The sequence below is a fragment of the Suncus etruscus genome, chromosome 9, assembly GCF_024139225.1.
Source record: "Suncus etruscus isolate mSunEtr1 chromosome 9, mSunEtr1.pri.cur, whole genome shotgun sequence".
Taxonomy (NCBI): Eukaryota; Metazoa; Chordata; class Mammalia; order Eulipotyphla; family Soricidae; genus Suncus; species Suncus etruscus.
This window is the reverse complement of record NC_064856.1, coordinates 81,046,387-81,073,816: the sequence shown is the minus strand read 5'-3', so window position 1 is coordinate 81,073,816 and position 27,430 is coordinate 81,046,387. Positions and strand designations below refer to the sequence as shown.

Sequence of the window (27,430 nt, the reverse complement as noted above, 5' to 3'; positions counted from 1 at the left end):
AGTATTTTTTTTACATTTTCATGCACATGCATATTAGCTTAAGTTAACATCAAAAGTTTAAGTTTTTTTTTTAAGGGTTAGAGTCAAAAGAGCACAGTAAAAACGGTGTTAGAGTGGCAAATATTGTTTGCATAGGCCCACCAAAATATGGGTGACATGGAAAGGAAAAGCCTTGGTCTAAATACAAGGAGACCCTACCCCTGAAGTTTCCTGGCATAAGACCAATTCTAGGCTCCAGGAAAACTAGTTTATTCAATCCAAGTCATTGTCTGTAGTGCCAATACAGTTTTATTTTTCACGCAGTCTCTATTGTTGGCATCAGGTTTCTGTATTAAAGATCCTGGAATCTGCACTTCCTACATTGAAGTCAGGCTGGTGTGGAGTATCCTCTAGTTTCACCTCACAATTAAGGGACAATACAGAAATCCCTATCCTGTAAGCAGGTCATTGTTGTTGTTAAGTCTTCTCAGTGTTAAGGGAAGTCTCTTTTGAGTAGGTCCATGTCAGAGCAGCAGTAGGGTCTTCCCTGGTAAAGGATTGTCTCCAGGTGATATTATAGACAACCTTGGATGTTTTGTAGATGTCTTCCCTAGATCAGGGGTGGATGGAGAATGCCCATTCTTCTGAGGCCTGTGCCAGGTCTTTATGTCAATGTTCAGGGTGTAAGGTTGCATTGCACTACAAGATTTGTGTGTTCCCATCTCTATTAGATAAGAACTTATTTGTATGTATAGTATTTTCCCATTTTAATGTGCCTATGCAAACAAGAAATAAAGCCATGTGGCATATCAGAGTAAATGGGGGCGTTAGAACACGTCCAACAATACCCATGACTTGGTTCAAACATAAGCATTAAACTGAGGGACTCTTTCACCAAATTCCCTATTGAACAGTTCACAAAGAGATGAAAAGATAAAAAGGATGGGGGGGTGAAATCATCACTGTATAAAAAAAATAGACTGGTAAGAGATTACCAGTGACTGCTTCAAGAAGCTGGGAGGCTGGAAGTTCTGGGCCCCCACCCAGACCCTCCCTAAGGAGCCGAGTGGGGAATGGGGGAAAGCCTAGAGTACCTTCAAGCTCCACCAAGGGACCCACTTTGCTGGCTTGCCCAGGCATGTGGCCCAGGAAAGCCCTGGAGATCTGGAGCAAGGTGGTAGAGGAGTACTGGGGTCACCCAAGTCCCACCCCCCCCCCCAGGCCTGGTTAAGAAGGTCTCTGGCATGGCGGAGGCCTGCCGAACCCCATGCTGCTAGAGACTCCCGGCTCCCAGGAAGGAAAGAGATCCTTCAAGAGACCCACCTCGCTGGCTTGCCCAGGCATGTGGCCCGGGAAGCCTTAGAGATCTGGAGCAAGGCAGTAGAGGAGTGCAGCCATTGTGAATTACAAGTACTTCATAGTTGGATTTCTGGCACAGTGAATTAGGGCCATTCCTAATGTTGACCTCCCTCCACCAAAGTTCCCTGCGGACATCCTTTACTCCATCCTTAGCCCCTTTGCCTTCTAGTGTAACAGACCTGTTTTAAGTTTAGATTACTATAGTTTGGGTCTCTTGGTTCTCTTGTTGACTTTGGCTTGAACATTTAGTTCTGTCTTTTTTTTTAAATCTCCACCAATGCACCAAAAAGCTTAGTTTATATTCTTAAGATACACATAAAGTTTCTGGGTAGATTTATGTTTGGCACCTGGTTTTGGTAATACCATTTAAATTAAGTCATTAAAAAAAGAGTGAACTATTTTGAATAAGTAAATAAATTCAACAAGCTAGTTTAGTTATTATTTATTAAAAAATTGTAAATGTGTCATTTGTTTTCCCAGAAAACCTGAAAATGAAAGTGAAGAGTACATTATTTCCAAAGTTTGTCACACCTGACAATTTGGATAGTATTGATAAGTCTTTGCTCACTCTCGTTCTCAGAAATCCTATTGCCATCTGGGTATCTTGTGGTGAACCATTCATATCTCCAAATGGTAAAATATTTATTTATTTTTGTTATTCTTTTAGACATATGTATAAAAGAAGAGAAATATAAACTTTATGCTGATCTAAGAAAATGAATTAAATGTTTATAATATTTACACTCTGCTTAGTAACAGCACATTTTTGCAAAGAGCAAAAAACTATATCCATTAAAATGTGCACTAGAAAATTATTTACTGATACTTGGCCAACGACTTATTTTCTGTTCTCCCTGAAATGAAGTATTATGCGCAAGAAAATGTCTATTTTTGTTGATAAAGGGATCCTTGGCCTATACAGCTAAAAATAATGGTATACATTAGAAAATAACAAATGAGTTTAATTCATATTGAAGACGACCTGTCTGCACATTTTCATTTTTAAGAATTACACCCTTTAGGCAGTAGGTGCATGCTTAAAAAATGAATGGTTCCAAGCCAGGTTTTCATCACCTCCAAATAGTTTGTGGAAGTACAAAATGAAATATGGATCTTTCATATGGTAAATCTATATAATAAAACCATTCTGTTCTTTCCCTCCACTTTCAGTGCTTTAAAGATATGTTTTAAGCTCTGTCATCTTTCACATGTAGTTTATTTTAATGACCTTTAGCTTTTAATTACTTACTTCTAGTTTAATCTATTTGTTGGAATAAAAATTTCTCTATAAATTTTTTACTTATATGATAAATTTCTGTTGATTATAAAATTGGGTAAACTATTATGTTTCTTTTTATTATAGCTTTGCAGAAAGCAGAAAAATTAGAAAAACAGAACTGGCTAAAAAGGGACAAAATTGTGGTGGATCTAGAGACCATGAAACATAAAATGAGACAGTTAAAAGGTCAGTATGGGGGACTGGAGTGATAGATCAGTGGGTAGAACACTTGCTTTGCATGACATCAACCCAGGTCCAGTCCCTGGCATCCCATGTGAGCCCCTGAGCCTGCCAGGAATGATACCTGATTGCAAAGCCAGAAGTAAGCTTTGAGCATTGTAAATGGCAAAAAAAAAAAATTATAAAAGGTTAGTATATACTAAAACAAGCATCACTATGAATAACTGCATTCGTAACATCAATTTATAAATAGATTTTCTGTCTGTCCTTAGACAACATATAAGTAACTAATTATTAAGTAACTATTGAAAAAGTCATTTCAGCAGGTCTAAAATATAAAAGTATATATCTAATGATATTTTTCTGTAATATTGCAATATTTTGGGGTACACCTCGCAATTCTTTCAGGGGCTATTCCTAGGTTGTTGCATGGAAGTGATTCCTGATAGTTCTCAGGAAATACTAAGTATACTAAGGATTATATTTTGGCCTCTTTCACTCCAAAGGCTGAGGTATTTCTATGACACTATATTTTTATGTTAAAATGATTATCACATATTTAAAATTAAACTAAAAATTAGGAGGGTTTCTGAGTTATACTCAACCTACCAATGGTGAAATAATTTTTAAATGCCATTTTATATGCTTCATAAACATTCCTCTTTAAAAATGTTTGTCATTCCTTGTTTATTTCTGGGAGATAATTTTTTTTAGTAATATGTGTGGGAAGTACTAAAATCATCAAAGATATGTATCAAGATTTCAAAAGGTCAATTCATGTCATAGATCATAATGTCATGTGGCAGAAGTTTTTTCTGTTTCTAAATATTTTTCCTCTCTCCTTTTCTATACCCTCTTTTTTTTCCCTTTCTCATTTTCCCTTTTTTTAATTTGTCTCCCTTTCTTTTGCACCCTTTCCCCCCTCTCTCTCCTTTTGTGTGTGGTGCCAGGGAATCAAACTAGGTAAGATGAGATGCAAAGCAAGCACCTTAACTTCTGTACTATATCTTGGTCCAAGATTGAAACTTTTTTTGGCATGATTATTTAATTCGCTGTAAACTTCTTTTTCTTCTTTCCACTTCATTTGGACATTTTTTCTTTTTTTCAGCCCCCTAGACATACTAACACCTTTTAACTCTGAGTCTTTGATATTATTCAATTTTCAGTGCCTCTAACATTTCTTTCTCCTGTATTCTTGGATTGTCTCTCCATTCTAGACATCTTTCATTTGTTATTTCTTCCTAAAAGCCTTCCCTAACAAATCAGGGTTCATTTCAAATCAGGGTTAATGCAGTTTATCACACCTGGAATTTCTCATAAAATAATTTCCTCTTTACATTTTTATAATTATTACTCATGGGAAGTGTTATTGTTTATCCTATATTAAATAATAAATTCTATAGCCTTCTTATTTCTTCTTTGAGTTAGTTGTAGACTAGCTGAATTAAAGATTAAATGGAATTTTAAACATTTAGCTGGGTTTTTCTTTCCAATACTATGTTAAATTAAATCAATAGAGAGCAACTACTCAAATTAGTGTAGAGTGTTGCCTTCTTTGTATTCAGATATTTTTAACATTCCTTCTGCTTTGATTTAATTAGGCATTAAAATAATTTGAAGTTTAACTGTCACAGCTTGCTGTTATCTCTATTGAAAACAGTCTTATTTGATTACTGTTTGTGTGAAGGAATTTACTAAACTTCTTTAATTTTTTTTCATTAGATCGCTGTGAGATAGAGTTCAAACGTTATTGATAGTTGAGACTCAGTCATACAGTAGTATTCTAACACCCATTTCTTCATCAGTGTTTATTTTCCACCACTGAAATAGTTTCTGAAAATTAAGTAATTTGATAAATATTTTCTTTTTTATTTGTTTGTTTATTTGTTTTTTTGGGTCACACCTGGCTGCACTCAAAGGTTACTCCTGGCATTGCACTCAGAAATCTCTCCTGGCTCAGGGGATCATATGGGATGTCTGGGATTGAACCTAAATCCGCCTTGGGTCAGCTGCGTACAAGGAAAATGCCCTACCACTATGCTACCACTCCAAGCCCAATAAATCTTTTCTTTGCTGACAAACTGATATGTTTTCTACTATTAAATACAAATTAATATATATTTATAAATATACATATTATATATATATGCTCATGAAATTCTAAGAGAGGTCTTTTCGAGTTATTAGATGTACAAGGATAAGTTCATTGAAGTTTTTGTTGAATAATGAACTTGTTAAGAAATTCTTTAGTAAAGTAAGAACACGGGGCTAGAGAGATAGCACAGCAGTAGGGCGTTTGCCTTGCACACAGCTGATTCAGGATGGACGGTGGTTAGAATCCCGGCATCCCATATGATCCCCCGTGTGCCTGCCAAGAGTGATTCCTGAGTGCAGAGTCAGGAGTAACCCAAGTGCCACTGGGTGTGACCCCCAAAACAAAACAAAACAAAACCTCATGGCTTGGGGCCAGAGTGGTGGCACAAACAGTAAGGCCTTGTCCACACTAGCCTAGAACATTGTTTGATCTCCCAGCATCCCATATGGTCCCCCACACCAGGAAGGATTTCTGCATAGCCAGGAGTAACCCTTGGGCATCACCAGGTGTGCCCCCCCCCCAATAAAAAGGAAGTCTATGCAGTTGCTAGAGCTACTATTTTTGATTATTACTATAGCTATTGGAAAGTGCTACAAATGTTAATGTAGCATATACTATGCACAAAGTTCTTTGGTAAGCTAATTTTTCACTTAATTTGTTGGCATTCTTATTGCAAATATTAATCATAATATAAGTTTGTATGATTAAGTAGAAATGTCAAATACTTTCTTTATACTTAGCATATGAATACTCAATAAATATTAATGTAAGGCTTCTGAGAATTCAGTGCATTTTCCTATTTGGGCTCGTAAAAGATGATGAATAAAACTAAAGAATACCAGACCAAGCCAAAGTAGCACCTTATTATATATAACTGCAATGCTGCAGCATTTAATTTTGTGTGAGAATTGAGTCTATGAGGTGAAACTCAAGGGAAGCGGACTTAAGCTCATAGAAACAGATGATTGTGTGCTGTGACTGGTCTTTAGTAAAAGAAGACTGTACAGGTGAATTCTGAATTGTGAAACAATAGCAAAGCTTTCATGTGTTCTACCTTTATCTTTAATGCATGGCTTTATCCCTGACCTCCTACGAAATAAAACAATCTATATAAATTTTATACTGTATAAGATTTTTATATAACAATCTATAGGATGATTTATAAGAAAATAAAAATGGGGTACATTACTCTGTTCCAAATTGTTATTCTCATGCACATAAATTATTTTTATAGAAACCTTCCCCCCAAATCCCAAAAAAATCTTTTGTGATAAACATGTCTCTATGAAAATTATGGTCAAATGCATTTATTTTCTCTGAATCATTATAAAAAATTAACAAAAACAAATAATGCATGATGTTTTTGGTGTCTTATATTTTATTCCTGGCTTTCAATTCTATAAATAAAAAAACATTGCTGAATTGTCTATAGTTGAGCATAACTTAGTGTTAAAATGCATTATAAATAATATATAAATAAAATATTGTTGAAACATTACCCCTAAGAATTAATATGTCATAAATTAATTCTGTTTTTATGTTTTGGATAGAACTTACTACAAAACATAATTATGACTTTCATGTCATAATTTTTTTAATACTTCTCTGGTCTTCTTCATAGCAAGTTACTTAATGACATTGCCAATTGGAACTCATTTGGTTGATTGATTCAGTTATGTTTGAATCCTCCTCCATCCATGTGAATGCTTATTAGGTACATTGAATTCTGATTTCCCTGAAAAATTATTGCCCCTACTTAATTTTTATTGCTGGATCTATTTATAGAAATTTGAGGCACTTGTTGCTTACTCTGCAACAAGTTCTACATTAATTTAAACAAAATTTTGTGTTAATGCTTTGGAAACTTTCAAATTATAAATATTAAGCAACAAAATTAGGTCTTAAATTTTAGGATCTTAGGATTTCTGTCATTTTATCCTCCTAAGAGTATGTTTCTCAAAGAAACCTCTGACATCTTAGAGTAGTTCAGTTGCCCCTATTACATGCTTTTATAGACCCTAGACTTTTTTGGTGCAGCACAGATAAAATTAATTATTCTTTTTTTTTTTTTTTTTTTTTTTTTTTTTTATAATTTTTTATTATGAATTATGAGAACAAAAGATGCAAAGAAAGAGGATAAGGTAAAGTTACAGTGGAAGGACAATCACCCATAACATAATTATCAGAAGAAGTCCCCTTGCTGATATCTTAACTTTGAATTTTCACCAAAGAAAGTTAAGATAAATAAAACAGAATCCATGTGCAATTACTTTTTCCCTCAAGTCCCCAGATTGTAGCACATTATAATATTTCTTAACAGCACACAAGGCAATCTAAAGCCATCAAACTTACGTAACTCCTTAAACATTAGAGGCATAGTGTTTTTTACATTTCCATGTACATGCATATTAGCTTAAGTTAACCTCAAATTTTAAGTGGGTGTGTTTTAAGGATTAGAGTCAAAGGAGCACAGTAAAAACGGTGTTAGAGTGGCAATTGTTGTTTGCATAGGCCCACCAAAATATGAGAGGCATGGAAAGGAATAGCCTTGGCCTAAATACAAAGAGATCCTACCCCTGAAGTTTCCTGGCATAAGACCAGCTCTAGGCCTCAGGAAAGTTATCGTTCGCTCCAAGACATTGTCCGTAGCGCCAACACACTTATCACACAGTCTCTGTTGTTGGTCTCATGTTTCTGTATTAAAGATTCTGGAATCTGCATGTCCTACATTGAAGTCGTGATGAGGAGTGCCTTCTCGTTTCACCTCACCATGAAAGGGGAATGCAGGAAGCCCTGTCCTATAAGCAGGTTGTTCTTGTTGTTAAGTCTTCTCAGTGTTAAGGGAAGTCTCTTTTGAGCAGGACGATGTCTGAGCAGTGGTAGGGTCTTCCGTGGTAGAGGATTGCTTCCAGGTGATGTTATAGACAAACCTCACCATAAAGGGGCAATACAGCAAGCCCTGTCCAGTAAACAGGTCATTGTTCTTGTTGTCTTCTCAGTGTTAAGGGATGTCTCTTTTGAGTAGATCGATGTCAGAGCAGCTGTAGGGTCGTCCCTGGTACAGGAATGCCTCCGGGTGATGTTATATACAACCTTGGATGTTTTGTAAATGTCTTCTGTAGATGAAGGGGTAAATGGAGAATGCCCATTCTTCTGAGGCCTGTGCCAGGTCTTTATGTCAATGTTCAGGGTGTAAGGTCTCATTGTACTACAAGATTTGTGTGTTCCCATTTCTATTAGATAAGAACTTATTGGTATGTATAGTATTTTCCCATGTCAGTGTGCCTACGCAAATAAGATATAAAGCCACGTGGTGTTATCAGATATATGGGGGCATAAGAACATTTCCAACAAGACCCATGACTTGGTTCAAACATAAGTATTAAACTGAGGGATTCTTTCACACCAAATTCCATATTGAGCAGTTCACAAAGAGAAGATAAAAAAAAATGGGGGGGGGATCATCACTGTATAAGAAAGTATTTAGCAAAAGTTATAGCCGTCAAAGAAAACACCCATAAAATGTTGAAAAGATATGTGTCCTTTTTATGCCTTTTAAAATAGTTGTGTGGGTGTTAACTCTAGGGCACCACTTTGGTCTGTGAATTAGGACTCAAGAGTACTTAAGTTAGAAAGGGTAAAAAAGGAGTAATGATGATAGGAGTTAAAGAAGTTAAAGAGAAATATGAACTTATGAAGGGGTATGCAAAAGGGCAGAGTACAAAATGGACATTCTGCATACATAAAAACATAATTCAATGATAGTGAGTGCTATTAATGTTTCTTGTGAGAGTACTATTAATGTTTCTTGTGCGATTCTGAAAATGTAGACTGGACAGAGATTACCAGTGCCAGCCAAACCTCCTCCTGCTAGACTCCCGGCTCCCAGGAAGGAGAGATCCTTCAAGAAGCTGGGAGAACAGAAGTTCAGAGCCCCACCCAGACCCTCCCTAAGGAGCCGCATGGATAGTGGGGGAAGGCCTAGGGTCCTTCAAGCTCCACCAAGGGACCCAACTCACCGGCTTGCCCAGGGGTGTGGCCCGGGGAAGCCCTGGAGATCTGGAGCAAGGCGGCAGAGGGGTGCTGGGGTTACCCAAATCCCGCACCCCCCCTAGGCCTGGCCAAGCAGGCCTCCGGCATGGCGTGGGCCTGCCAAACCTCCTCCTGCTTGACTCCTGGCTCCCAGGAAGGAGAGATCCTTCAAGAAGCTGGGAGAACAGAAGTTCAGAGCCCCACCCAGACCCTCCCTAAGGAGCCGCATGGATAGTGGGGGAAGGCCTACGGTCCTTCAAGCTCCACCAAGGGACCCAACTCACCGGCTTGCCCAGGGGTGTGGCCCGGGGAAGCCCTGGAGATCTGGAGCAAGGCGGCAGAGGGGTGTTGGGGTTACCCAAATGCCGCACCCCCCCCAGGCCTGGCCAAGCAGGCCTCCGGCATGGCGTGGGCCTGCCAAACCTCCTCCTGCTTGACTCCCGGCTCCCAGGAAGGAGAGATCCTTCAAGAAGCTGGGAGAACAGAAGTTCAGAGCCCCACCCAGACCCTCCCTAAGGAGCCGCATGGATAGTGGGGGAAGGCCTAGGGTCCTTCAAGCTCCACCAAGGGACCCAACTCACCGGCTTGCCCAGGGGTGTGGCCCGGGGAAGCCCTGGAGATCTGGAGCAAGGCGGCAGAGGGGTGTTGGGGTTACCCAAATGCCGCACCCCCCCCAGGCCTGGCCAAGCAGGCCTCCGGCATGGCGTGGGCCTGCCAAACCTCCTCCTGCTTGACTCCCGGCTCCCAGGAAGGAGAGATCCTTCAAGAAGCTGGGAGAACAGAAGTTCAGAGCCCCACCCAGACCCTCCCTAAGGAGCCGCATGGATAGTGGGGGAAGGCCTACGGTCCTTCAAGCTCCACCAAGGGACCCAACTCACCGGCTTGCCCAGGGGTGTGGCCCGGGGAAGCCCTGGAGATCTGGAGCAAGGCGGCAGAGGGGTGCTGGGGTTACCCAAATCCCGCACCCCCCCTAGGCCTGGCCAAGCAGGCCTCCGGCATGGCGTGGGCCTGCCAAACCTCCTCCTGCTAGACTCCCGGCTCCCAGGAAGGAGAGATCCTTCAAGAAGCTGGGAGAACAGAAGTTCAGAGCCCCACCCAGACCCTCCCTAAGGAGCCGCATGGATAGTGGGGGAAGGCCTAGGGTCCTTCAAGCTCCACCAAGGGACCCAACTCACCGGCTTGCCCAGGGGTGTGGCCCGGGGAAGCCCTGGAGATCTGGAGCAAGGCGGCAGAGGGGTGCTGGGGTTACCCAAATCCCGCACCCACCCTAGGCCTGGCCAAGCAGGCCTCCGGCATGGCGTGGGCCTGCCAAACCTCCTCCTGCTTGACTCCCGGCTCCCAGGAAGGAGAGATCCTTCAAGAAGCTGGGAGAACAGAAGTTCAGAGCCCCACCCAGACCCTCCCTAAGGAGCCGCATGGATAGTGGGGGAAGGCCTAGGGTCCTTCAAGCTCCACCAAGGGACCCAACTCACCGGCTTGCCCAGGGGTGTGGCCCGGGGAAGCCCTGGAGATCTGGAGCAAGGCGGCAGAGGGGTGCTGGGGTTATCCAAATCCCGCACCCCACCTAGGCCTGGCCAAGCAGGCCTCCGGCATGGCGTGGGCCTGCCAAACCTCCTCCTGCTTGACTCCCGGCTCCCAGGAAGGAGAGATCCTTCAAGAAGCTGGGAGAACAGAAGTTCAGAGCCCCACCCAGACCCTCCCTAAGGAGCCGCATGGATAGTGGGGGAAGGCCTAGGGTCCTTCAAGCTCCACCAAGGGACCCAACTCACCGGCTTGCCCAGGGGTGTGGCCCGGGGAAGCCCTGGAGATCTGGAGCAAGGCGGCAGAGGGGTGTTGGGGTTACCCAAATGCCGCACCCCCCCCAGGCCTGGCCAAGCAGGCCTCCGGCATGGCGTGGGCCTGCCAAACCTCCTCCTGCTTGACTCCCGGCTCCCAGGAAGGAGAGATCCTAATTAATTATTCTTGTAATCATTTCCTTGATATCTGTCTTCTGAACCAAAAATAAGTCAAAGATTTGATCTTGTACATGTTTTTATTTGCATTAAAAGCACAATGCTTCACCCAAAGTTGGTGCTCCGGATAGGTTTCTGGAAGTATTAATAAGAGGAGCAATATTTTTTACTTATGAAACACAAATCTCATTATGAATTTCAGCACCAAGTACTTCTTCAGCATGGGAAAATAAAATAATTTCATGACTTTTATACCATTAAAAAATAATGACTTTAAGTGGTCTAGTGGAAAAAAATTTGAATCACCATAATTATTCCATTATGCCTGTGATTTGTTAGAATACAGTATTCTAATAAATATTTTCTCTTACCACTGCCTCTTAACAGCCTAAAGGGCACAGCAGAGGTGTCAGAAACTAATCATGCTCATGGGGTATTATTAGATAGGAAAAAAAGGCCTCCTGTCTCTTGGGTTAATATTATTTTAGAAATACTTAATCCCCAGGCTGCTAAGCTAATTGTGGGGGAAAGGCTTATTATTAATGAAGAGAACAAAACATATGTTCCATGACTTCGAGAGTTGATGGGCTATATAGGTCAGGGATTCTATTTGACTAAATTACCACTGAACCATATCGCAGATGATAGGCTGGGGCCAGTGTGGAAGTCAGCATGCTATCTCTCTTCCCCATCTGTACAGTGAGTATGCATATTCTGGCTCTTTAAAGCCTCAAGCTCCATATGAAGAGGCATTGTTAAATATTATTACCTTAGGCATCTTTGCTTTCATGATATATTTAGTATTTTAGCCTATACTCCCAAGTGAAATGATTTATGCATACGAACCAAACCAATTGATTTGAAATCTGAAAGTCCATCACTAGAAACAATATTTCCAGAGACTTCTTTCCCCAGGGCGACGAGTAGCAGCATGTCAGCCAACCACCATGGTTCCCAACAAAAGCCCTGTGCAGCCAGTGGTGGTAGAAGGAGGCTGGACTAAGCAGACATCAGAGGAAATTAAACTCATGGACCGTATAAGGCACACAGAGGTAGGTTCTTTAAGACTTTAGATATTAAAGGCTCTGACTCTTTAATAAGCTTTTAAAATTATAGCACTGGATTTTTGAAATTAGGTTATTAATATATATTCCTGGCATCTGGTCAGTTATGATCACATAGGCATATGCCAAGCATTGAGTTGGCATTTGGAGAGTAGCTATCTAAAATACAGCCAGCGCCTGTGAAAGTCTGTTTTGTTTGAATGGAGACCAGAAATTATGACCTTAACAGAAAGAGAAAAAGGCCCAGTGGATATGTACAAAGGTAATTATAATAAGTGTAGTCAAGTTGAGCCTTATGGCTTCATCACTCATTACTCCTAAGGGTATGTCTCTATATGTAGAAAGAGCAAGGAGCAAAATACTAATTGCAATGGAGACATTCAGAAACGAGGAATTCAAAAGCATTTTAAGTCCAATTGGTTAATCAGTCAGGATTGCCAGACATAAAAAAAAGTCAAGACGAGAAAGGTCAGCTATTGAGAGAGGATTGGGGGTAGAGACATGGGAAAACTTTTGCTTGGTGAAGTTTTTCATCAAGATGATATGCTCTTATTTAATAAGGTTTCTAAAAATCGTGAAATGTGTTCAATCTAAATCTTAGGCATGTGTCTAAGTCAAGGTTACTAGAATAAAGAAATTGACATTGCTTGAAATATGACTTCTTGCCAAGCTAAGAAGGATAAATCACTGACCAGGGAATGAATGCAAAGCATTGAACTAGGACATGCTTGAAGTCAGATGAAAAGCTGCCTGGCAGGAATCTGGCAAAGTCTAAGGGTGACTGCTTTTTAAAAGACAGCAAGTAAAGACTTAAACACAGTCATGCACAGTCATGCACACTCCCTTCAGCATTTCTTAGGAAAAGGAAATGATGTGATTCTAATCAAAAACTCATTTGTTAGATACTGAGAAACTGCTCAGTAGGAGAAATACTATGCAGAACTCCAGAAACACATCTCCATTTATGTCTCCAAATTATAAAAGAAATAAGATGCTTTTTAAAATAATTGCCTTATTGTAAAACCTTTAATGATTATTATTCCCTTTAAAATTCATTCAAGACATATTTATATATGGAAGAAATAGTGATAGAAGAGAGTAATGCATTTCCTAGTTTATTTATTTATTTTTTTGGTTTTTGGACCATACCCGGTGACACTCAGGGATTACTCCTGGCTTGGGGGACCATAGGGGATGCCAGGGCATTGAACTGCAGTCTGTCCTAGGTTAGCTAAGGCAAGGCAGATGCTCTATCACTTGTGCCACCACTCTGGCCCAATTTCCTAATTATTTTTTTAATTTTATTAGTATTTATGAGATACTTTTTATCTTTTATCACATTCTATGTACATACACACAGCTGATAATTTCTGAACATGAAAATCTCTGGCCTTTTCTCAACAGGCACACCTTTCTAAAGTCCAAGGACTGCAATCCAAGAGACATTCTCCAGTTGCAGCTAAGCATGTCACACTCAAGCAGAACAATCTCTATAAGCAACCTAACGCCAAGCGAGTTTGGGTTTATCTAAATGGAGGCCGACCTGAAGATGGCACCTACGCATGGGGCAGAACTCTTTCAGAGGTAAATCTATTTGAAAGGAGACTGTTTTACTTCTCTACACCTCACTTATGCCTCTGTAAAAGAGGAACAATAATTTCCTCAGAAGATCAATGAGCTTACATGTGTAAAAATGTGGAAGCTAGTGCACTCTGACATACATGTTAATAATATTATATTATATAATATATATAATAATAATAATGCTGGACTAGCATAGTGTAAAAAACTCACTATACCTAAAGATTAAATTCTATACAATTTAAAATAATTTCCTTTTAAAAATTAATTTTATTATATATCTTGGGCTTCTCAAGTGGTGCTTAGGAGGCTCAGGATAATTTCTTCTGAAAATTTTTTTTTTTTTTTAGTTTTTGGGTCACACCCGACGGTGCTCAGGGGTTAATCCTGGCTGTCTGCTCAGAAATAGCTCCTGGCAGGCACGGGGGACCATATGGGATACCGGGATTCGAACCAACCACCTTAGGTTCTGGATCAGCTGCTTGCAAGGCAAACACCACTGTGCTATCTCTCCGGGCCCGTTTTTTCTTTTCTTTTCTTTTTTTTTTTTAGTACCGGGAATTCTTGAGGGGACATGTAGTTCCCACATTTGACCTAGGGATGGCCATATGCAAAACATGTGCTTCAGGCCCCTTCTCTTATATTTTATTTTCTAATACTTTTTAAAATTCATTTATGGTTTGTGATTTACAGTAATATTTATGTTTTTCTATGTACCACACTATCACTTATCCCTAGTATACTCACCTCTTCCACTTCAAGGACCACAAAGCCTCTCTTTTTTCTTCAAAATTAGTTGTGCAGATCAATTTTTGTTATTGTATTTAAACCTAGCTCAGAAAGAAAGTGTTCTTTTTTAATCAGGGATTATCTTCTAGCTATCTCTTCTGTGGGAAATCAATAACACACATTAGAGAAGATCTGTCCTTTGTTTATTATCCAGAGTTCTAGAACTATGGCAAGCTTTCTACTTTGCAAAGTTAAAATACTGAGTAACAGATGAGTGGTATTTGTTTAAATATTGGCAGTCTTAAGATATAATGATATATTTTGACATTTTGTCTTATTGTTTAACTGGAAACTCTAGATTTAAATAAATGGGTGTTGTTCTTGCTGTTTGTTGAAGTCACTGGTTGTAATGAACTCTTAAATTTATTTGGCTTTGTATTTTGTGAAACATCTTTATAATTTTTTTTTTTTGGTATAAGAGACAATCACACAAGGATGCTATTTCAGTGGTGGAGAAGGCAAAGTTGTGCAATATTTTGTTTCTTTATTTTGAGTTTGATGATCGTAAAAATTATAATGCCCACTTTAAATAAAAAGCTTGAGTAACTTTAAAAACATTAAGAAAACGGAAAATAAGAACATTATTAAAACTGCAAATCAAGAATGCCATCCTCAAGTGAGCTTGAGTGAATATTTTGCATGGAAGAGCCTTGGGTTAAATGAAATTATGTGCATTTTACAAAAGTTATGTGACTTTTTTTGCCCAAGGTAACTCCAAATAGGTTGACATCAATTATTTGTGGAACTAAAAGAAGAAAGGAAATAATACTGAGGGTTTTTTTTGTATTATTAAATTAATATTTCAATAAAAGCATTTGAAAAAGATCAGATTTTCAAGAATAAAGGGCTGGAGCTGTGGCACAAGCATTAAGGTATTTGCCTTGGGTGCGCTAGCCTAGGACGAACTGAGGTTCGATCCCCTGGCGTCCCATATGGTCCCCTAAGCCAGGAGCAATTTCTGAGAGCATATCCAGGAGTAATTCCTGAGCATCACCAAGTGTGGCCAAATAAGCAAAAACAAACAAACAAGCAAACAAAACAAACAAAGATTTGCAAGGGTATATGGAAGCATACTTTCCAGGTGGTCTAGTGGTTATGATTCAGCACTCTCAAATGTATATAGAGAAATGAGCAGTCATGTTGACTGAAGTACAACTCTCAGGAAAACAAGGTGCTTCTGCATAACAAAATAAACTTCTGGAACTTCAGCTCAAGGGTATTTCAGGAATGCAGAGATTGTTCAGTAATGACATGTACCACAGGGCTATTTATTATGGGTATATTTAAATGTTCATAAATATGATGCTAAATAAATTATACTACATATGGGATTTAATTAAAATCAACTTTATAAAAAATAATGGCAGTAGTGGTATTCAAAATACACCAAATTAAAGAAAGAAGTATATAGTATATGCACTTGTATACTATGACCATACTTAAATAGTTCAAAAAATAATAAAGAACAAAGAATGTTACTATCAGAAGTATTTATTGGATAGTCATGCTATTGGTGGCTCTCATAAAAGTATATTATTTTTATGTGCTTTTCTATGTGCTTCTATATGTGCTTTAATAATAAATATAGAATGCCTTGGTAGGAAAATTATATTGTAAAATAAACTAAATTCTTTTAGAGAAATTCTAATCATAAACACAATACCCCCCTTCCCCAGTGCAACATTCCCAATCTAATAGCATATGATGATGGGGTCATAATAGTTCTAAAGACAGGAATTTCAGTGGTTCAGAAAAGAACATCTTGCCCACCTGTAGTGAAAGAGACTCTATAAAGGGCTCTATCAGGACCTCTGATGGAACTTGAGAAATGAGTCAGAATCAACCCTGTAGAAGCCAGAGAGATAGCACAGTGGTAGGGCTTTTGCCTTGCATGCAACTGACCCAGAAGAGATCCAATTCAATTCCCAGAATCCCCTATGGTCCTCTAGCTTGCCAGGGGCGATTTCTTAGTGCAGAATCAGGAATAACAGAGCCAGAGAAATAGCATGGAGGTAAGGCATTTGCCTTTCATGCAGAAGGTCATTGGTCTGAATTCCGGCATCCCATATGGTCCCCCGAGCATGCCAGGAGTGATTTCTGAGTGTGAAGCCAGGAGTAACCCCTGAGCACTGCCAGATGTGACCCAAAAACCAAAAAAGAACCAGAAATAACCCCTGACCACTGCTGGGTGTGGCCCACCAACCAACCAACCAACCAACCAACCAACCAATCAATAAAAAATCAACATTGTAGGCAAAATAAGAAATAGTAAGTATGAAGAATACCAAAGGAATGAGTGATTGATAGAATTTATTAAACATATTAAGTTGATGGTATTTGTATTAAACAAAAAAGGTTGACATTCAGCTGGAGAGAATATGTCTAAAAGAACAGGACTGATCTGCATGCTATGTATATCAAATGACTTATAATGCAATAACAAAATACCTTTGTCTGATGGCTTACACAGATAAATATATATTCTCATAGTTCTGGAAATTGAACAGAAAAGTTTAAGGTGCCAGAATGTTGGTTTCTGATAAAGTCTCTTTAGTTTTTCCTCCATGTGTTCTCACATAGTCCTTTGTTTGCACAAAATGGAGTGAAAGAGAGCTCCAGTGCCTCTTTATCTTCTTATAAGGCCCACAGTCCAATGGGGATAAGGATCTCTCCTAAGAGCTCATTTAACTTTAGTTTCCACCTTAAAGGCCACTATTTTTCCAAATGCAGTTGCACTGATGGTGAGGGTTTCCGATGAAAACACAATTCAGCTTTTTAACACTATCTTAGACTAAGGTGCTTGAATCCCCTCGCTGTCTCAAAAAAAAGCAAAAGGTACTGTGAGATCAATATTACTGAGAGATTAATGTGGTCTTGTTGCGTATAAAGTGCATAGTACATATCTGGAAAATTTTATGTACATTCTCTTTTAAATCGTCCTTCCAATATTTTTGTTTTCCTTTTTTTACAGTTTCTATTTTGATTTCAGAAACCTGCCTTAGAATCTTTGTGATCTGTTAGGTATATATCTTTTCAGGCTATCTTGCTATAAAAAACACTATTGAATAATGCACTATGTGTGTGTTTGACAAATAGATGACAGGAAGTGTAAGATTCAGCTTTCACTGGGGGAAATCTGGCTCAAGACACCAATTCCAAAGAAACTCAAAGTTTCGGTGACTGGTACTTTTACCCAAGGAAGGAGATACTGAGCACAGTTCAAAGTGCTTTATTCCAGCTTTCTGTAATGAAACCCCCAGATGGTACTTGAATCCTATCTAATGTAGTTTTATCCTCCATTTCTCCTATGGCAGTGGTTTCTCTGGATGATTTAGCCGTGCTTTTCTCGCCCATTCTTTGAACACTGCTGGAATAACTCTCTTCTCCAACTGGGATGGGTTCATCTGTCATCAGCACCAAGGAAGCTCCCTGTCCTGTGTTAGTGACTCGTTCTTGAGAGCCAACAGTTTCCTCTGATTTATAGTTGCCAAGGGCTCCTCCTTCTATGGTCCTGAACCATTTGTCTTATCCCATCCAAGAAACATTTCTCAAAGTCTATAGACTATCAAAATCAGTGTGTTCTTTCTCAGCCAGGCATGGTTCAGAACACATGAGAGGAAACTGAAAGAATGAGAAGCTGTTCTTTTTGATTTGTTCTCCATACTGGCAGAAAACATAAACAGTTCCAGGATACCTGAGTTCCCCTTCCTGAGAATATTTTGTTGTTGATGAAAATTCAACTCAAAAGCTACATCATGTGTGAGGGATTATGCATAATAAATTGTTCCTTAAATTTGAGTTTGGCTGATTGTAAAAATTATAATGTCTACTTTAAAGAAACTTGAGTAACTTTAAAAAAACATTTTTAAAAACCGAAAATAGGAACATTATTAAAACTGAAAATCAAGAATGTTGTTCTCAAGTGAGCTTGAGTGTTCTCAATGAGCTTGAAGTTTGCATGGAGGAGCTTTGGATTAAATTCCTGGCATAACAGGTACCCCAAACACTGTTGGGAATAATCCCCAAGGACAAATGAATGTTGCTCCTGAGAACTTCCCAGTGTGTCCCAACTAAAGCAAAACAAATACTCCTCAATAGAAATTTGTAAAAACTAGATTAAGTAGCTACCTATGTAATCAACATTTTAATTTGATGTATTTTAATTAAATACTGTTCATGGTTCTACTATAAATGGGGAAATTTGTTCTTTATAAATTGTGACCTTTTGGTGGTAGGGGTAAACAGACTGCCTTTACTTGAAGTCTTTTCAGGCTATGAGTTTCTCCCAGTGACCTATCTTAATATATTTCTAGGACTGCTGCTCTCAAACCATATGAAAAGTCAGCTTTCATAATCAGGGGCTGTCTTGGAAAAGAAACAAATTAATAACTGCTATGTTTGAAACTATGCTCTCCCCAAATACTTATTTTGAAATCTTGACTCTGAAACTGACCTTAACTGGTTTTGGAGATAGACTTTTTAAGAGGCCATTAAGGTTAAATGAGGTTGAAAGGGTGGATCTAATCTAATAGGATTTATGCTCTCAAAGGAGAGAAAGAGAGATTCTTTTTCTAGTCAGGCTTCAACAAAAAGACAGCAGTCTGCAAGCCAAGAAAAGACTCTCCAGAAACTGAATCAATTGGCACCTACATCGTAGACTTCCTCATCTCCTGAATTTGTGAGAAACTAATTTATTACACGATCCAGTCATGACATTTAGTTTGGCAGCACAAGAAAATGAAAACTGTGACTATTATTATGGAAAATTTAGAAAAATTATCGGTCAATTATATGAGTCAATTACTATTGCTATAAATACTGTGATTACTTGAATAACATTGATTATGCTTTCTAATTATAAAACAGAATCATCCTCTTTTAACAAATGGATACATAGTTTATTTACAGAAGTTTTTATTTTGCCATTTACATTGCTTAAAATTTTTTCACTATGACAAAGCAAACTCCAGTGGATATATTTAGATATAACTTTTAATCTAATTTTCTAATGATTTCTCTTGAATAATTTCTATGAATGATTGCTAAATTAAATTAAGCAAATAAAATTTTAATAGATATTGCCAGATTTATTCTAGGTATGTTTTAGGAGGGATTGTTCCTACAAGCAGTGAGTGCTTCCACTACCTGTGATCTGTGTGTGTGTGTGTGTGTGCGTGTGCGCGCGCGCGCGTGTGTGTGTGTGTGTGTGTGTGTGTGTGTGTGTGTGTGTATATAAGCAGTTCTAAATGCTGTCATTTAGAAGATGTACTTGCAGGTTTGACAGGATAAAAAAAAGCTATATATGTATGTCTATACATATATATATACCTTATATATAGCTTCAAATAGCTTGTAAACACTTTTAGTTTTACCATTTACTAGTCATCTGTGAGTTCCATACTATCATTGTTATAGTGATACCTTCTCTGCCCTACTCTTTGTGGCAAGCATCCTACCATGGATCAATCCTCTTGCCCTGTCTCTATATTGGCCCTAGTCTCTATTGTCTTTGGTTATATTTACATATTATCTTTTTTATATATGGCTCACAAAAATACAATCATTCTATGTCTATTCCTCTTTCTTTTTTTTTATTTAACCATCTTTATTACATGCATGATTGTATTTGGGTTTCAGTCATGTAGAGAACACCACCCATCACCAGTGCAACATTCCCATCACCAATGTCCCAAATCTCCCTCTTCCACACCCAACCCCCGCCTGTACTCTAGACAGGCTTTCTATTTCCCTCGTACATTCTCATTATTAGGATAGTTCAAAACATAGTTATTTCTCTAACTAAACTCACCCCTGTTTGCAGTGAGCTTCATGAGGTGAGCTGTAACTTCCAGCTCTTTTCTCTTTTGTGTCTGAAATTTATTATTGCAAGAATGTCTTTCATTTTTCTTAAAACCCATAGATGAGTGAGACCATTCTGCGTCTTTCTCTCTCTCTCTGACTTATTTCACTCAGAATAATAGATTCCATGTACATCCATGTATAGGAAAATTTCATGACTTCATCTCTCCTGACAGCTGCATAATATTCCATTGTGTATATGTACCACAGTTTCTTTAGCCATTCATCTGTTGAAGGGTATGTTGGCTGTTTCCAGAGTCTTGCTATGGTAAATAGTGCTGCAATAAATATAGGTGTAAGGAAGGGATTTTTGTATTGTATTTTTGTGTTCCTAGGGTATATTCCTAGGAGTGGTATAGCTGGGTCGTATGGGAGCTCGATTTCCAGTTTTTGGAGGAATCTCCATATTGCTTTCCATAAAGGTTGAACTAGATGGCATTCCCACCAGTAGTGGATAAGAGTTCCTTTCTCTCCACATCCCCGCCAACACTGCTTGTTCTCATTCTTTGTGATGTGTGCCAATCTCTGGGGTGTGAGGTGGTACCTCATAGTTGTTTTGATTGCCATCTCCCTGATGATTAGTGATGTGGAGCATTTTTTCATTCCTCTTTTTCTGACTCATTTCTGTAAGCATAGTGCTCTACATTAGCATCCGTGTGTAAACAAATTACATGACTTCATTTTTCTTAACAGGTGCACAGTATTTTATTATGTAGATGTACCATTGTTTCTTTATCTATTCATGTGCTCTCAGGCACTTGGGTTGTTTCCAGATTCTGGCTATTGCGAATAGTGTTGCATAAAACAGAAGTGAAGAGGTCTTTTTCTGAATATTTGTTTTGGGGACCTTAAGGTATATTCCTATGAGTGGTATTTCTTAAGCTCTATCATTAATTTATTCACTTAAACCCTTTTTTCCTTTGATGAATGCTGCAGAGCTAAAAATTTTCCTCTTAATAACATTTTGGATGTATCCTGCAAATTCTTATTAGTGTCATCAGTTTCATTTGTTTCAGGGAATCTTTTGATTTTCTCTTTGATTTCATCTCTGACTCACTGGTTGTTCAGAAGTTAGTTGTTTAATTTCCAGGTTTTAAGGTTATGTCTCCATTTCTGTTTGTAATTCACTTATTTTCAGTACATCATGATCTGAGAAGATAGTTGATACATTTCTATTCTCTTTATTTTGTTGAGGTATGTTTTATGGCCCAGCATTGGTCCATCTTGGAGTATGTCCATGTATATTGAAGACAAATGTGCACTCAGCTTTCCTGGTTAAGTTTTAGCATAGTTGGTCTATCAAGAGGTGAAAGGGTGGTTTTGAAATCTCCCACTATTATGTGTTTCTATTGATGTCTTTCTTTATTAGAAGTTGTTTTAAGTATTTTGCTAGCCCCTCATTTTGTGCAGGTATATTTAGAAGTGTGATTTCTTTCTGATATACAAATCCCTTCATCATTAGAAATGCCCTTCTCTGTATCATATGACCTTTTTTTAGCTTAATCTCTTATATTATTATGACCACCCAGCCTATTTCTTGGAGTTATTTGCTTGAATAATTGTCCTCCAATCTTAGACTTTCAGTCTTTGTTTGCTCTATTTAGAACTGTTTCTTGCAGACAGAAAAAAATGTTGGATTCGATTATCTGATCCATTTTATTATTCTATGACTTTTATTTATGCATCCAGTTCAGTGATGTTGAGAAAGATTATTGTCATATGAGTTTGTTGTGAATTTTGGGGGGTTATTTTGCCTTAAAGTAGACCCTTCAGTTCTTCTTTTAAGGTTGGCTTTGAGTCTATAAAGTTTTTAAGCTGTTGTTTTTCCATAAAGTTGTGTTTACTTCCTTTAAACATGAATAAAATTCTGACTGCATAAATTATTCTTGTCAAAACGTTCATTTCATTGAGTTGTTTTAATATATCTCATCACTGCCTTCAGACCTAGAGGGTTGCTTGTGATAAATCTGCTGCAATTCTTAAGAATGCTTTTTTTCAAATGTAATTTCCCTTTTGATCTTGCTGATTTTAATATTCTATTTCTATCTGTGTTTTTCATCATTGTGACTAGTATATACCTCAGGGTGCTTTTATCTGGGTGTCTTTTAGCTGATTATCTTCAAGAACCCAGGATATGGGTGCATGCACTCTTCAGCTCTGTGTTCTTCTCAGCAATGATATCCTTGACTGTTGATTTCTTCATGGAGATTTTCTCTCTAGGTCTCTGAGACTATACTGATTCTTATGTTGTTTCTATTAAATTTATTCCAGAATTCTATTGCCATATCTGTTTAGCTTTTATTTTGAAGACTTTTTCCATTTTTCATGGTTTATTTTAGGCTCTTTTCCAACTTCTGTTGTATGGAAGTTTAATGCAGCTCACCTTCCAGCTCACTAATTCTGTCCTCAGCAGTTGTTACTCTGTTTTATAAAGACTTTAAGTAATTTTTTTTTGCTACCAAAGTTTTTATTCCTTTTATTTTTGTTTTAGGTTTTTAATTTCTAATCTCTTATTGTCTTGACTCTTATTGGCTATTTTTTTTCTGTTCATTCAAGAGTTCTTTGAACTTTCTTTGAATTATTTAAACAGGTTTCCTCCAGGTTTCTTCTTTAAAGTCTTTATCAAATAGGTCATATAAATGGGTCTTCAACATACCATCTTTATTCACTAAGCATGATGGAGTTCTGCTGTTTCCCCATTGTGTTTTATGTAGTGTGTGTGATGGTGGTCTTTATGTGGTGTCGTTGGAGTCATTGAATAGAAGAAATGCATGACTCTAGAGTGGAACTGCTCTTTTCCAGCACACTGGTCCCATATTTCCTACATTGTGAGCTGGTCTTTCTGTTTCCTTTGAATTGAGTGCCTTTCACAGTATGCTGACCCCTCAAGATTTCCTCTCTAAAAACTTTATGAGAGAAGCTATATAGCATCTCAACATTTCCTCTCTAAAGTCTTTAAAATAGTGTCTGTAGAGCTGGCTGATAATGGTTAGGTCTTAAGAACTAACATTGGCTCACTCTGAGTGGTTGTGTTCTGCTTTGCTTTCCTGTTGTGACCTTTTCATGTTGATATTTATTACATGTTGTAGTTTTACTCACTGGCTATAAGAAATGTGCAACTTATACCTGGATATATATTTTTAAAAAGTCTCTGAATCACAAAAAGAGTGCTGCCGTTCTGTCTACCTCAGCTTCTTGTGAGTGTAGCCCAGGTGAGGGGGCTAGAAGATGCTTCTTATAGTCCTGGTGTGTGACTCCATCCCGGATTTACGTGTAACTACCTGCAAGACCCGCCCATTCCTAGGAGGGGTCTTGGGAAGGTTAGATAAGGCCTTTGACCGTAGGGATTAAGGACTTTTGCCAGCATGGAGAGGTAAGAGGAGGAGACATGAATGGAAAAGCTAAGACACAGGGCAAGCTAAGGATAACATGCGTAAATGGTTAAGATTAACCACACATGTGGTGGATAGGGCATGAATAAAGCTGATTCTTCCTAAAGCCTTCTTGTGAGTGAGATTTCTACCCGCCACTTTCCTGGACCCAGATACTGCCGGCTGAAGTGGGTTGCAGAGCCACATGTCCTGGGATGGCAGAGAAAGGCACCTCCATGTGTCCACCACCATCCAAGTCCATCCTGAGGGCTGTAACTCTACATCTGATGCTTCTCTTTTCCTCAAGGTGCTCTGACCTGTGTTCAAAAATAGCTTTTCAGAGTCACAAAAAATACCCTGCTGCCACTCTGTCTGATTCAGTACCTTTTACTTTTTTTTTTTTTTAACTGTGTCAAACAGCTTTTTTTCCCTATGCAAAAGTTGAGGGAAACTATTTTATTTACATCTTTCGATTGCTTAAAACGATTACATTAGCTCTATTTCCTATTGTGTTGGAATAACAACTTCATAGTGTACTAACTTCCTGTATATGCTAGTTTCTGATCTTAAGCTATTCCAGTTCTTTTAAAAAAATTACAAATTTTAATATTTCATAGAAGCTACATATTGTTTGAAATTTTTATTTAAACATTCTTTTTAAGTAATTTAATAGATAAAATTTGGGATTTAATTTCACTAATCTAAAATCTTTCTAATTTGATTATTTTTATTAGCCTACTAATTAATATTCTAAAATCTGGCAGATTTTTATAATACTTTGGTTTTGCAGTCAGAGTGTAGCATTCATGTGTGCACATGTGTCTTTTCTTTCTTTAAAAAATGTCATATTTTTAAAAGGGTCTAACAGTTAAAAATAATCATAATTTGGTGTTGGTTTGCTTTTGGGATTGATTTTTTTCTTCCTCACTCTGTTTTCTAAATAGCAATTTTCAGTGAATAAAAAACTATTGATGTTTCATAATTTATTTTCTGGTTGACAACATAATTAAACAAGTTAATTAAGCACTTTTTGTCATTTACTTATTTGATTTCACTTAAATTTTCTAAAAATGAAATTAAGTTTATATGATGATTTTGCCTACTAAGAAAAGTTAATTCTGCTACTCTGGTTTCATGTTTTATTATATCAGTTCAACTCATAAAATGAGTTACTCTTTAGAAAGAAAATACAGCAACTGTCTTTGCAATTGACTAGAACATTACAAGTCTTTTGTGTTTTCTTTGTTTTGCTTTGGTTAATGTTTCAAGTTTTTCTCTTAAGACAGCTAATTTTTAAATGTTTGATTTATTTTTATTATTATTTTTATAGTATCTAAATTACATTTTGATGGTCCTACTAATAAGCTTAATAATAGCCATTTTATCTTCTCACTTCTCTAAATTCCTGGAATTTCTTTAATTTCTTCATGAACTGAAATGCCTGTGGGTGTTTTTCAAATTTATTTATATAGATTAACATATTTTATATATTCTATGACCATTACTGGACAGTGAATTCTCATGTAAAAATCTTTAAAGTGTATAGATTTTGGGGGCTGGAGAGATAGCATGGCATTTGCCTTGCATGCAAAACGACAGTGGTTTGAGTCCTGGAATCCCATATGGTGTCCTAGCCTGCCTGCCAGAGTGATTTCTTAGTGTAGAACCAGGAGGAACCCCTGAGCACTGCCAGATGTGACCCAAAAACCAAAAAAAAAAAAAAAAAGTATAGATTTTGCTACACTTCTTTTGCATTCATTATTGCAGCATTAACAGGTTTGCCCCCTGTCACTTCTCCCCAATAAAAGTCGAAGCATAACTGAATGCTTGAAATTCAGCATTCATGTTTGTTCATGCTTTAATTAATATATTTTGTATCTAGGTATATTTAAATATTATTCAGTTTTAAAAACTGGACTTAATTGGCTTAGGATATTTGATCTAGAGACTCATGTCTTTGGAATATGAACGTTTAATTATTTTATTATTGCTTAATTTATTCTCATAAACACAAAATAGGTAAGTATCTGATGTCTAAAATTATAGATATATAAGTATTCTTTCAACAACTTTGTATTATTGCTTCTCTGTATCCTATGAGATTTTCATAATTTAGCTCTTCTAACACTGATCTGATTTCACAATATTGAGTATATTTTTTATTTTCTAAGATAGATTTTAATTATAGTACTTAGACTCTACTTTATTTTGTTTTCTCATTCAACTTTTCATTTTTCCCAGCTTGAAACCCCAAAAGAGAAACTTACCTCAGTACGTTAACTGTATATCTTACTGTGTGACCTTGGTTTATCTCTGTTCTCCATTTTTATCATCAATAAAAGGATGATAATAATAATTCCTATAGAATGAAATTGAATTGTCCTTGAAAAACTTTAGAAAAGTTCTTAGCCCATAGGAATCTGCCAAGAATTTTAGCTGCTATTATTGGCATTTCTATCATCATTATTTCTGCATGCATCTCAGTCATATTTTTCCTACATATTTCTCTATGTGAGTCTTTATGAAAGTCTTATTTTATTTATTTTTGGGGGTTACATAAGTTCTCTTATTCTCTTTAAATTAAACATGTCAAAACTTGTCCCTGAATCTTTAGTCAAATAACTTAATATATCAGTACAGTGCTTAGTCAAATTGTTGCTGACTCTTATATACAGAAGAATGGAGTTTCAATTCAGGTCACTTTTCCATTGCAAATTTTAACCATCCCAGTGAAGAGAGGGGACCATGGTCATGAAGATATTTCAATTATTGTTTTGTTCCATCTATTCACCCCTTGCTCCAAATAGAGTGAAGTCTGTACTCTCTGAATTGCATTGTCTAATCCTCTCTTGTTTAGCTTCATTTTAATAATTTATTTACTTACTAATTTATTTATCTTACTTATTTATGGATTTATTTTCCAGGTTCAAAATGCTAACATGTGTCTGCTCCCTGTCAGACTATATTGTTGTGAGTTCTATCCCATAAATAGGACTATAGAAAGTATTACTGGTTTGGGTTTATGTAGACTTGGGGGAAGAAGAGTTTGATATATAATGGGTAAAATTCTTCAGACAGTTATGTTGAAACCTCTTAGTTTTTTCTGGCTTGATTTAGTTATTTTTGTTTTAAAGTCTTATTCTCATTATAATAATACCAAAACTTCCTCCTGGAGGTCTTGTGAAATGATAGTTGATGAATCTTTTTATTACTGTTGAAAAAAAAATTTTTTTTTTTTGGTTTTTGGGCCACACCCGGCATTGCTCAGGGGTTACTCCTGGCTGTCTGCTCAGAAATAGCTCCTGGCAGGCACAGGGGACCATATGGGACACCGGGATTTGAACCAACCACCTTTGGTCCTAGATCGGCTGCTTGCAAGGCAAACGCCGCTGTGCTATCTCTCCGGGCCCACTGTTGAAATTTTTTATCTACAGATATATTTATAGAACCATATTGGGGAAATTGGGACAAATTAAAGGCAGCTTCTCCATATAGTTTTAAATATTGTCCTTTAAAAATGTAAAAGTCTTTCTAATCTTAGAATCATAAAGTCAGAAGTTCTTGAAACAAAACTGATTTTATGGCCAAAGATTTTATTGTCAACGAAACTACTTAATATCTGATATAAGAGGCCAAAGCCTACTGAACACTCAGCAGCTCCTACAAATTTCTTGCTCTATGAGAAATTAGAGAACTACAAGAAAAAGTCCATGAGAAATGCTGAATTTCATAAAAAAAAATCTATGAGAAACACCAAATTTCATCATTTTTAAACTTTAGGAAATATTTTTATGATGATCTTCCATCTCTTCTCTGTATTTTTCCTAATAAATGTGATGAATTAATATTCAAATTGGGATAAAACTTTTATTAAAATAGTTGTATTTGGG

General features: G+C 37.4%; 1 protein-coding gene across 1 annotated transcript in view; it reads left to right on the top strand.

The window, feature by feature from the left end:
* The window catches only part of DCDC1 (doublecortin domain containing 1), a 469,965-nt gene that overhangs the window by 423,311 nt on the left and 19,224 nt on the right, over window positions 1-27,430 (top strand). Inside the window, exons 32-35 of the mRNA XM_049780695.1 lie at window positions 1,819-1,971; window positions 2,702-2,803; window positions 11,792-11,928; window positions 13,345-13,524. Coding sequence (XP_049636652.1) covers window positions 1,819-1,971; window positions 2,702-2,803; window positions 11,792-11,928; window positions 13,345-13,524 — 572 coding nt within the window. The remainder of the gene's footprint in view (window positions 1-1,818; window positions 1,972-2,701; window positions 2,804-11,791; window positions 11,929-13,344; window positions 13,525-27,430) is intronic.